The 12,173-nt window shown below is 44.7% G+C and overlaps 1 protein-coding gene across 10 annotated transcripts in view; it reads left to right on the top strand.

Annotated features, from left to right (window-relative positions):
* Positions 1-218: 218 nt before the first annotated feature.
* Positions 219-12,173, top strand: part of PAN3 (poly(A) specific ribonuclease subunit PAN3) — an 82,828-nt gene continuing 70,873 nt past the window's right edge. For 3 of the 10 annotated variants that reach the window (XM_041118410.1, XM_041118407.1, XM_041118408.1), the window contains exons 1-2: positions 219-938; positions 6,661-6,801. In XM_041118410.1, coding sequence (XP_040974344.1) covers positions 488-938; positions 6,661-6,801 — 592 coding nt within the window. In that variant the 5' untranslated portion in view covers positions 219-487. Of the gene's footprint in view, positions 939-1,581; positions 1,670-6,660; positions 6,802-12,173 lie in introns of all 10 variants that reach the window. The other 7 variants (XM_030042540.2, XM_030042536.2, XM_041118406.1 and 4 more) reach the window with 6 other exon arrangements.

Raw genomic sequence — 12,173 nt, 5'->3', positions numbered from 1 at the left:
CCCCGCCGTTTGCCCCTCGGGAGCGGGCGGTAACGCTCCGTTCGTCGAAGCGACGGTTAACCCCCGCCCGCTCCAAACCCGACCGGCCCCCGGCTTCCCTCACCCCGCCGGTACGCCGCGCCTGAGGCCCCCGCCGCAACCACCGGCCCCGGTCGTGGCGAACGGGCGGGCGGGCTTCCCCCGGCGGCCGGCGGCGCTACCCAGCGTGCCCCGCGCCGGCGCAGGCGCGGCCGTGCGGCAGCTCAGGAAGAGGAAAATGGCATAAACAACCCCGAGCGCCGGGACCACTGAGGAGGCGCCGCCGCCCCCGCCGCGGGCCGCGCGGCCCCTTTAAGAGGCGCGGTAGTCGCCCCCCCCGTCTCCTTCCTCCTCCTCCTCCTCCTCCTTCTTCCGGAGCCGGAGCCCCGGGGTGACGGCGGTTCCCGCGCCCCTTCCCGCCCTCCTTCCCCATGGTGCCGACCCCGGCGGCGGCGGCGGGGCGGTTGCCATGAACAGCAGCGGCCTGCCCTGCTCGTCGCCGTCGCCGGTGGTAGGGCCGCCGCCGCCGCCGCCGGTTGGCGTGGCGGGGCCGGCGGCCGGCGGGGCGGGAGCCGGCGGCGGCGGCGGCGCCGTGAAGCTGAAGTTCTGCCGTTACTACGCCAAGGACAAGACCTGCTTCTACGGCGAGGAGTGCCAGTTCCTGCATGAGGAGCCCGGCGCCGCACCCCCCGCCGGCCCGGGGCCCGCCGCTCCCCTCGGCGGGCTCCCGCTCGGCATCCCCCCGGCCGCCGCCGCCGCCGCCGCCGGGCCTGGCTACCCGCCTCACGGGGCCAACCCGGGCCCGGCGGCGGCGGCGGCGGTGGTGGGGCCTAAGAAAGCCGAGCTGGGGGCGGGAGGCGGCGGCGGAGGCGGCGGCGGCGGTGGCGGCGGCGGGGGGCTGGATGGCCCGCGGCTGGCGAGTGAGTGCGGCGGGGCGGCCCGCGGGGTGGGGTGGGGTGGGGTGGCGGGCGGCGCGTTGTTCCTGCTCCCCGACACGCTGTGGTGCTACCGGAAACAAATAACGAGAGCCGTGGTGGTGGTGGCGGCGGGGGTCCCCCGGGCCCGGCCCTGCCGGCCTCCCCTTCCCCGGTTTCGGCCCGCTGTTGGGGGCCGTGGTGGTCCCGGGCGGGCGGGACGGGGCTGTGCCCGGCGCCCCGGGGCACGTAGAGGGACCCCGGCCGGTACCGATGGGATGGAGGAGCTGGGCAGGTGTGTGTGGGGAGGGCACCCCCCCCTCCCCGTCCGCCAAAGCTGGCGTTGTGGGGGGGGCACCCGTGGGTGACTCCAGCGCTAGGCTCGGTGCGGGCTCACCGGACCCCCCCGGCCGCGGTGGGGCCGGGAGGAGGGAGGCAGCGCTCTCCGGAGTAGTAGTACCCTTGGATGGGCTCTGCCGGAGAACCTATGCTGAGTTTCAGCTCTTGGAAGTTTAAAGTTTTCCAGCTGAAAGATTACATTAAAAAAAAAAACACAAACCCACCCTAATTTTATAACTAACTATATATATCTACATTATCTGCTACCGCAAGCAGAAATTGCTTCTGAACCCTTTTTCTTTCCCCCAAGGCTTCTTCAGCCTTCATACGCAGCCCCTTCTCAAATGGTGAGAGTTCAGATTGCCTGTATGCCCTGCAGAGCGACATTGCCGTTGCTGGTTGGTTACGCGTCTTCCTAATGTGCGGTCCCATAGTTAGGTGGTGTTTGCAGCAAACTGATTTTTAATAACCATTCCGTCTGTAGGTGAAGCAGCACTTGGCAGCTAGGAAAAGATGCTCCTTCAGAAAAGTCTTGCCCCTTTAAATCAGTATATTAAGCTTGGTTGCATTATTGATTTCTGTCATAAATCTGGCATTTGTTTACATTAAATGACTTGACTACTAAATGGTCACGACCATATCTTTTCTGAAGTTGAGATGCAGCCATGCTGAACATCCTGTATATAGCTTTTTAGTGCTCGATATGCGCTTCAGGAACCTGCAACTGCTATTTTGCCAGGTGTGCCACTGAGCAGTTTTATCTCTGTAGTTGGTAGCTTGTCAGTGTCTTACCTTAACACAGCACTTTCATGCCTACCATTCCAGGAGGAGCCTATAATATAAAATTGCTTAATGCTTTCTATTAAAGGACACTATTTGCAGATTTTGATCAGTTTTTCAAACTTCAGTTGTCAAGCTGAGGTCTTTCTTGCCTTTTTTTTTTTTTTTTTTTTAACGGGTAGAAATGTCTTGGAGAGATTCAGCAACAATAAGTCAATCTTTTTTCTTTTTTCTTTTGGACAGAGCCAGGCACTAAATACACTTTTTCTCCTATGCAAAAGGAAATCACTAAAATCTATTGAACTAGGGGATTCAGGCTTGGGGAGAGGGTGCATAATTTGGCTTGGCGGTAAAAGCTCCTATATGAAGGCTGCTCTTGTAAGAAAGAGTTCCAAAATTTGCCCAAGCCCTAAATCTAAGAAGAAACCCTCAGAATTTGTGCATGCTCAGAGGTTGATGCTGCTGAACAGTTAAATGATTTGGAAAAGTTGCTTCTGCTGAATGTGTCCGAGGTTTAAAGCTACATAGAGCTCTCTGCAGTTGCACCCATTGTGAGGAGTGAGGGCACCAAGAATGGACAAACCCACTCCGGTATTACCAGCGATTGCCTGCTGGGAAAGCCACCTCACTTGAAGTTACAGGAGGCAAAAGCTTGGACTGATAGAAGATGATCTTAAGGAGACTAACTAGGAAAAAAGAGTAAGGAAAGGAAGGAGAGAGAAATTAAAGTTGAAGAGCCAGGGAGCGGCCCCAGTTTCTCTTCTAAGCTGCTTTTCTTCGGGATGCATTTGTGAAACGAATAAGGAGAATAGTTGTTCAAAATCTGGAGTTGATCTGTATAGGTACTGACAAGTTTATATCTAAAATCCTTACCTTGCTCATGACCCATGGTCTTAACAGTATGATTTCCAAATGGAAGGAATGAAAGTTTTATTTCTATGGATGTAGGAAGTAATACACAAAGTTGTGTTAAATAATAAAGTTCTGAGGTTAAGAACATGAAATTGGGAATTGCCAAAAATCACCTGCCTGTACAGCCTCATTGGCTGTCTTACCTGATTCAGAAGTATTTGGTAGACTTCAGTGACATGGCTGGGGATGCCACCCTCCCTTCCTCCTTCCTCACTGGACCCCAGCCTCATTCAGTGCACAGAGCAGATAATGCTCATTGACTAATTAACTGTGTAGTCCTATTTATTGTTAAAAGTGGGTCAGTGCCTCATTCTAACATGCGTGTTACTCTAATCCTGCTTTGAGTACAGGATTATTAATTTACTTATAGGTTTTTCTGTGGTAATCACAAAGGCTCCCCAAATACTGAACTTATTTTCACAACATAGGTGATAGGAACATGGAGTGATGAGAAGATGAACAGTGAAAATACAAGAAATACTCCAGTGCAGAAGTATTTCAATATGAGGGTATGAAGTGGAATGAGCAGGTGACCTCCTCAGAGCTAACCAGGAGAAGTTTCTCGCACCATGTGTGGTTAAGCTATTCTGTGTCATAGATGTTTTGGATACTAACATCTGACAGGGATTCCAAAAGTGATCAGATATTCTTGGGAGCAAACTCTGCTTGAGCTTATTAAATGTGAAAAAAATCATCTCTGAATCAGACTCATCTTCCCCTACATATGGCTGAGAGCCTGCTGGGAAATCCTGCTTTATCCTTGCCTCACGCTTATGCTTTTGTCCACATAACCTGCTGCTGTCCAGCCTCAGAGATGAGGTAGTGGGCTAAATGTGGGTTTGGCCTGACTGTGTGGCTTTTTCCGTTCTTGGGGAACGAGACTGACCATGCCGATGAGCTTTGCTCGCTCTCAGAAGATAGCACTGCTGGCCCTCACCCCCCAACTACTTGACATTTGGAGCACATGTGTTCAAAGCACCGTTTCTACTTCTTTCCCCCAGAGCTGTGAGTGCTCGGCCTTCGGCGTGGTTCACCTTCCGTATGTAAGGTGGCCTGCTGACTGTCCACAAATTAGGAAATGTAGTTGGTATTACCTGTCTAAAGTTTGATTAAAAAAAAAAAAAAAAACCTTTTCACATAGGACCCCTGTGACAAAGAAAGGGAAGAAAAAAACAGAAAAAACTTTCCTCTGGATTTGTTAGCTGCCAAAATCTGCACATGGTGCTTTTCTAATAGATGTATGTCCCGCATGTCGGCCCAGTGAGCTGCAGTGGCAGCAGTACCGAATCTGAGAAGAGGTGGGGAAGTGACTGTTGCTTGGCATTTAGGGGCAAGGGTAGGATTGATTAGTAGGGTTTTAAGGAACAGCCCAGGGAAGGATGGGTAGGGGGCATAATAGCATGAAAAATTTCTCCTCTTGTATCTGCTCTCTGTTCTCTCTGGCACTTTCCAACTTCTGGAAGCAGCAAACCAGCAGCCTGCTTTGCTGCATGCTGCTGGCTCATTCCTAGGGCACTGTCCCTTCTCGACGCTGCGTGAGGGAGGGTCTAGAGAAAAATGTCATTGTGGTATTAAAGTGTATCTTGTCTATACGCAAGTTGGACAAGTTAAAGTTGCAGTTGCATTTGTTAGCTTTTGAGTAGTTTAACAGGTGTAATACTCTCTTGCGTGTAGAGCTCATGTTATGTATTAATAGATACGAGCTGAGGTACGGCTCTAAACATTTGCTAGCTTCCACCCCGCTTTTTGCCATAAAGTACACGATACACAGCGCTCGCTCTTTCCTCTTCTCTTCGATTCCTATAAATGCGACCAAAACACAGAGGTGCTGAGCGAAGGAGCTCGAGGTGCTCTGCGGACCCAGCAGCGGTGACTGGGTGCTGCTGTCTGCCGAGCTGCCGGCGGAGGAGCTGGCCACGGCAGCAGTGCTGCTGCTGCTGCTGCTGCCCGAGATCCCCATGCCAGAGGTTAGCTCACCCTCTCCTCGTGAGATGTTTTCATCTGGTTCTCTACCAGAAAGCCTTTCTCAAAGTCCTCCTAGGAAATCTGTAGTCGAAATACAGGCCTGTGTTTCCACGAGGTGCCCACAATACTTCCCCGAGCAGCCTCCCTCTGTGTTTCTCCACGGCTGCTGAGAAAGCCTGTCTGTGAATAGACTTTGTTGCCAGCCCGTGAGGAGGTGGAAAGGGGCGTCAAGGCTTGGGTTGCATTGGGTTAACCGATTAAAAGCATCGTGGCCGTTTTCACAGCCCGCCAACTGTGCATTTACACGGCCAGTAGTAGCAGTAGTGGATAGTGGCTACCGCCGTAGCAGCTCTGTATGCAATCACTTGGGTGGTTAGCTTAGTGAGCATTACAGCTTAGGTTTTGTGAAATCCATAAATACGCTAGGCTTGGAGTGGAAAGTCCTATACACTTGTATATTTTCTGCTTTTTAAAAGGTGTTTAAGTCTTTACCAGTCCATTCCTTTTTAAACAAAATGAAGCAGTGGATGACGAAAAAAATGAAAAGATAAAGCTATTCAGCAAAACAGATACTGAAGGTAATCTGTTGGATTACACTTCTTAATGCAATGAAACAATGATCAGGATTATTCTAAATATGGATTTTTCTTATCTTTGGTAGCATTTCAGTATTTACAGCTTGAAGTATTTAGAAGCAGACATCCAACTTTTAATTATAAGTATAGTTCTGGTATGTCACATACTGGTCGCTTTTCCCTGGGTTTGTTTCTTCTTCGCTTGTATACAGAAAATAGGTGTTATAGTAAAGGTGTATGGTTGAGAATGCTTTTTCCAAACCTGTTTGTACTTCTTGCGAGTGATGCTGTATTAGTTGTTGTATACCTCTGTTTTTTCTTTTTAGAGAGATGTTTTCCTGTTTAATTTCCCTGATGCCTTTTCTAGGAGTTGATAGATGATACAATTTTCATCTTGTTTTGCTCTGAATATTTTTAAGAAATGAGGAGGCAATTCCAAGAATTGAAGAGACATTTGGGATGTTTGGAGACGGTTAGAGACAATTGAGAATTGAAGACTAAAAACAGTAGCCAGTTAGAGATGCATGGGAGAAAATGAAAATTACTGATTTCACTTAATCACTTTTTGTCTCCTATGTCAACTCCAGAAATCAGGAAATTATAGACATGGATTTTCTTTTCACTTTTACGTGTTTCATGTGGAAGTGAATTAGGGAGGAAAATTATTGGGGGAAGCTAAGGAAGAAGAAAGGAGGGAAGGAAAAATTTCTCAATCTGCAAAGTTACATGGGATTTTGAGGGGCAGTTTTAGCATATGAAACTTTAAAAAAAAATACACTACTAATTGGCTTTGAAACTGATTATATCCATTTATATACTTTGTGGGTTTTCCTTACTGTATGGGAAATCATTCAAAGTCCAAATATTCCACAGGAATTACAGATGCCTGAGAAGTACTGGTGATTATTTGTTTCTGGTAGTACCCACCCTGTGTTGGGTATTGAAGAATGTAAAGAAAGCACCATTACTGTTGTAATTGTTTTTCTGCTTCAAAGGCAGAGATGAAAAGGAGTGTGTGTGGGGGGATAGTTACGTTATGTGAGCAAACTCTATATGCTATATCTTAATAATTTGAAGTTTTGATAATGTTTTTTAAGATACAGAGCATCCCCATTTAGTTTCTATCTAGCAGGTGTTAGATAACTGATTTTTTGTAGGTATCACTGTAGGAGTGGGCCTTCAGGAAGGATTTGAGTGCCCAGAAAATAGTGACCTTGGGGACCAGCTCAGAAAGAGTTCCATGTGTAAGGAACCACCTAGAAGCAAATTTAGACTGCTGCGGGAAAAGTGGACAAATGGTAAGTGAGGGTGGGGTGATAAACACAGGCAGAAGCACTTCTGTGGAACCTCAAAAGCAGAAAAAATAATCTTGGTCGTGAGGCAGCTGATGAAAAGGGGGTCAGTGGAGGGATTTAGATAGTAAGCTGATGTGGCTGATGTTTTCCTGATCTGTTGCTTTCTAGTAAACATGTCATGCATTACACCGCCAGAAAAATGGTGTGGTGAATCCCTGTGTGTTGGAGATGAGTTGGAATAGATCACTCTGTGTGTGTGTGTGTGCGCGTGCGCCTGTGTGTTTGTTCCATAAGTCTTTCAGGAGTTAAAAAAGTTCCAATTATGTGATTGTTTTGTTTGATCTTCAGAGGTGTTTTGTGCTTAGAACTTATTTGTATTTTTTAATTTGCTTCCTAACAGCCTTTTTACTCCTGACCTTTTTATTTTAATTTGAGAATAGGGATTTAGGAACAAAGTACAGATATACAAAAGTGAGAGTAGAGACGTGCGTTGTACAAGTTGCTGTCAGGGTGGTTATGTGATATGTAATTTCTGTAGTCTGTGGGTAGACTCCCTCAACTTCAGTTGGTCTAATGCTGATGCAACTGGCAGGAAGACCTTTCCTTTCTTTTACGCGTTCTCCCCCACTGCTGTGAAAAACACTGTTCAGGTTATCTGCCTGACACATTTCATACAACTATTTATATTAAAAAAAGTTGAGTTTTAGGTATAGGGAGGCTATTAAAAACAAAAGCTTAAACATGTATGCTTTGAAAAATTTGATGCAGTTTATTGAATAATTTGATGCAATATATTAGGAATTGTGAAAGTTTTTGGAGAGGGTTAGCTCTGAAAGCTATGATATTAAGTAATTGCATTACTTTGAATTGCTGTTTCTGATAACAGAGTAGTTCTGATGACTTTTTTGAAAAAGTATCAATTTTAATTTGTATTATCACTGTGCTTTTGGACTTGGTCCATGATGAGGAGTCCTGCTGCTCTAGACTCTGTACTGAGATTTTTACAGAGCAAAAGCATGGCACCTATCCTTTTCCCCAGTCTTTATCAGATGCTTCTATGATATGTGAGAAATTAAAAAAAAAAAAGACAGCTCAGACATTTAATATTATGGTAAAGATTGCTGTTTTCCTTTGCTTGCCCATGAATATCTCATCGCCTAGTGGGAGTGTTTGTAAATAAGGCAGCGTTTCCCAAACTGTTTTGCTTCCTGTCTGCCTTTCAGCCAACTTGGTTCGTTTGTGCTGTCTGCCCTCCAACTGCACTCTCCGTCACGGCATCCTAAGCCAGGCGTGTGCTTTTACTTTTGCCTCTCGTGCCCGGGGGTGTAGTTCACTTTCTTTGTCTGTTGTCTCTATTTCAGTGATTCCTAGCCTGCGTTTCAAAAACGTTGCATTAAATGAGAGAGGCATAAAACCACCGGAGAATCCACTTTGCCTAACAAGTTGCAACAGTAGTGGTCTCTAGAGAAAGTAACACTGAGATGCACATACTAGTATGTGTAGTGCTTGTGAACTGTTAACAGAGGCGTACAAGTGAGGTTAGCACCACAAGCGCATGATTCTTTCCTGATACAAACATGTCAGTACAAAACAAAGTAGGACAAGCATAAGCTCCTCTGATACCTCCGTGCTTCTAGGAGACTGAAAGGACACAAGTCTTAAATGACTTGCCATAGATAGGCTTTGTATAAAAGTTTTATTGTTCTTGTCTCAATATTAGGTTAGCTATCTCCATGTAAAATTCCACTGGAGATATGGCACTGTAGTTTTTACTGCTTTATATTTAGCTGAGATAACACCTTGTCCTTTGTATGCACATGTATGCATTGGACCTATGATTCAGTTTACCAGGCTGTGTTGAGGTGACGAGTGCCTGCGCTGTTGCAGTGCTGGGAGTTTAAATCAAGACTACCCTCTCTATAAACTTTTTTCCCCAGCATAAAAATAATTGTAGTACGATTTTTAAGCAGTGGTAATAGCAGAATGAATGATTTCAATCCATGTTTTATTACCTCACCAGAAATCTTTAAATTGTTGTTTTGAAAAATATGTCAACAAAAATCTGTTGTGATCTTACTTTAGCCCATTCATTTTTGGGGCAATATGTCACGTTACTGTAAAGGATGCTTTTTTAATATTAAGAACAGTTTCTGAGATGATCAGTGCTGATACTAAGTTCATAAAAGAAGCACTATGGGATATTACAGTGTTTGTTTACTGGTTAGTAAAATGTTAGAATGAAAATAGCAGAAACACCATCTTTTCAGATAGTGTTAGTATTAGTATTCAGATAGTGCTAGTGTTAGACAAGAAAACCAACCAAACCCCACCAGTTCTGTTGAAGCATGTGTGTTGAGTTTATCACAGTAGTACTCAAGCACTTAAGCTGTGATGAGATCCTTTGTTCCTGAAAAATGTCTTTGTAACAAGTAAGGCAAAAATAACTTATCTGTTTTCTTTTTCCTCTTTGGTGCCTGCATCTGACGGGAAGCCTACTTTCTGCTAAAATTCTGTGGGAGAAGAATTATATAAGAAGATATTTATTTTTAATTGCAGTTGTCACATTAAGCTGCAGTGTTACTCACCAAGCAAGAAATTATTAGATAATGCGCATATAAAAAGTAGAAAACATCTTCTGAATTTCTCAAGATGTTTTATTTAATTTCTTTCCAGAATTGCCAGGATGTAACTTCTGGCTTTAATATTGATGGAATTTAGAAATTTCTTCTTGTTTTTACATGTGTGCTTACATAACGTGTTAGCTTTTTTCTCCCCACTGGTTTCCTAGTTGTTCCCTCGCATGTCCATCTTTTCTTCTCAGACCTGCCTAGTCAACCGTTCTACTTTTATAAGGAAGTTGTTGCTTCTCTCCAAGGAAGAGCCTGTTGAAAATATGTACAACTTCAATGCATGGGTAGTGCTGTTACACAACAGAAAGGCATGTTCCTTTGACAAAAATAGCCAGTTCAAGACTTTTCTTAAAATTGTCAAAACTTACTTACCTGAAGTTATAATTAATGCTTTAAAAGAGAAAAGAGACAAACCTCAGAAGAAGTTTTTTATTTGTCATTCTAAGAGCTCTGTGGGCAGAGTATTTGAAAGTGTGTGCTCACAATTGTTATGTAGTAAAGATCTGGATAGACAAATTGAATGCAGGGTCTGATGTGAATTAGTAAACACATGAGAATAAAAACTTCATAAGGACTAAGAGCTTCTCTTTCCAGTTTAGATGACTTTTTTTTTTTAATACCACACTACTTGTTTGGTAAAGTGTGCCCACTTCTGAAGATCTTCTCCTATGGTTTGCTTATGATAAATCACTTTTTTTTCATGCTCTGAACTACTGTGGTCTTCCAGAAGCAAGTGAGAATTTATGATTTGTCAGATGTTTGGCAGAAGGAGGATAAAAGCCTTCTACTTCTCATGGAGAAGGACAGGGCCAAATACAGTAAAACTGCCTTGGCTGTTTAGGTATTTGCTGAGCTTTCATCACTGTAACAGCTGAATGTCCCTTCTTTGAGCAGAAATGGAGTATGTAGTGAACACTCTTTTGGTTCTATAGGCAAGGCAGGAATTACTTTTTTTTTCTTTGTACCTATGTAAGCTGCATCTTTTTTGTTAGTCTTAATTTTCTTGCTTGTTACTATAGGGAAGTTGGTTTAAGGAAGCTAGCGCTGAGTTTTCTTTTGAAGGCAGTAGTTATACTTACCACTTCTAGAGAATTCTGTTCTAAATATGAGCTACTGCCAAGAAAACTGCCCTCTACTCCACTGAGCTTTCTTCTGATGGTTTTCTTTCGATTTTTCCTGCGGAATATGTTTTCTTGTGGTCTTGGTCCCTCAGCTAGAGGTGTGTTTCTAGACTGTTTGGAAGAGTACAACAGAAAGCCTCATAGTTGAAAGCCATCTTGAAATTGCTGTGGTACCAGTAGAATTGAGTGGTATGAAGGTGGATCAGCCCTGCAGTATAGCAATTTGTAGTAACGGCACAAGGAGGCTGATCGGTATGGCCAAACCATTGCACTTCAGTAGAGAGATGGTCTTCATACAGCTAGATGAAAGAAAACATTCTGGGGTAGCTTTTGCTATCTGGAGTGCCCAGTTAGATATGAGTGTGCCAATAGAAAGCCTAAATTGTAGCTTTGAGCAGCTTTAAGTGGTTTGGATAGGCTTGCGTAGCAAATACCAGCAGTAGAAAGGCAGCAGCATCCAAGATCAACTTTGTAATTCCCAGCAGTGTCTTTAGCCTTGCTCAGCTCGCGTTGCTGCCCGAAGCCTGCTCCTGCTTGCAGCTGGAGCTGCCTGGCACTGAGGATGCTTCAGCCGGACTAGGAGCAGAGCATCTGGTGCTGTATTTGTGCCTTAGCAAGGCTACCTGCGCCGGCTCCAGTGCTTGCTTTGGATAATGGGTGACTGCGGCTGTACCAGCTGGCTGGAGTTATGGGAGGTCGGCTCTGGGGTTTCTTCATACCCAGGGGGGCTCTTGACATGCCTTGCTGCTGAATGTGGCAAAACTTGTAAGCTTTCACTTGCCTCTTTCTAGTTTTAAGGATATTGTGCATTAACTGTATGTGTCCAACAGAGAAATGAAGGTATGTGGGTTCTCATGTTGACTCTAGCGTAGCGAGGAGCAGCGGGAGAAGCAGAAAGAATCGGCTGTTTCTTAATTCTTCAACAGAGGCTGAAGGATTTGTAAAGCTGATGGTGTAATCTGAGGGAGTTGCTTGCTAGTTTGTTAAAAATTGGATAGAATCTGGAGTTTCTGACAGAAGCATAAGATGAAATAGCAGATATACTGCTGAAATTATATGCTGTACCTTGAAATGACGGTTGTGCCTGGAAATTAAACAGTTTTTCTTAGTCTTTTACAGTCAAGATGTAGCACAAAAACTGCAGCAGTTTTTGGTAATGGCTGAAATGCAGGCAGAGAAAGCTATATTGGAAATGCATTTTTAAAATAAATAAAAAACCACAGTGTGAACCCTGAATAATTTATGGGCAAACTAGACTGAAACTACTCATAATTAAACATGGATTTGATATCGTTTTGTTTTCTTGTATGAATGAGTCCTAGTGTTTTTCATTGAAAACGATTGTGTTAAAATGCTAACCTTCACAGTGCGAGTTAGGGACTGACTGTAGCAGGTAGGATGAGACAGTAATTGGCGTTACTGCAGACATTAGTATTTTCCCTGATACAGTAGTTCAACCATAAAATACTTTTCCTAGGCTTTTGAATATAAATTTCCCAAATGAAGGCAAAAGAGGGACAGATGCTTAAAAGACAAATTGAAAAAGCTTTGTCTTTTTTAGGGCTGTAGCAAGAGGACTTCTGAAGTTTCTATGTGGCTGCTCTTTGAAATCATGAAGGAGGAT

The sequence above is a fragment of the Aquila chrysaetos genome, chromosome 19, assembly GCF_900496995.4.
Source record: "Aquila chrysaetos chrysaetos chromosome 19, bAquChr1.4, whole genome shotgun sequence".
NCBI classification, from domain to species: Eukaryota; Metazoa; Chordata; class Aves; order Accipitriformes; family Accipitridae; genus Aquila; species Aquila chrysaetos.
Note: the sequence above shows the minus strand (reverse complement) of the source record. Positions and strands in the feature narration are given on the sequence as shown.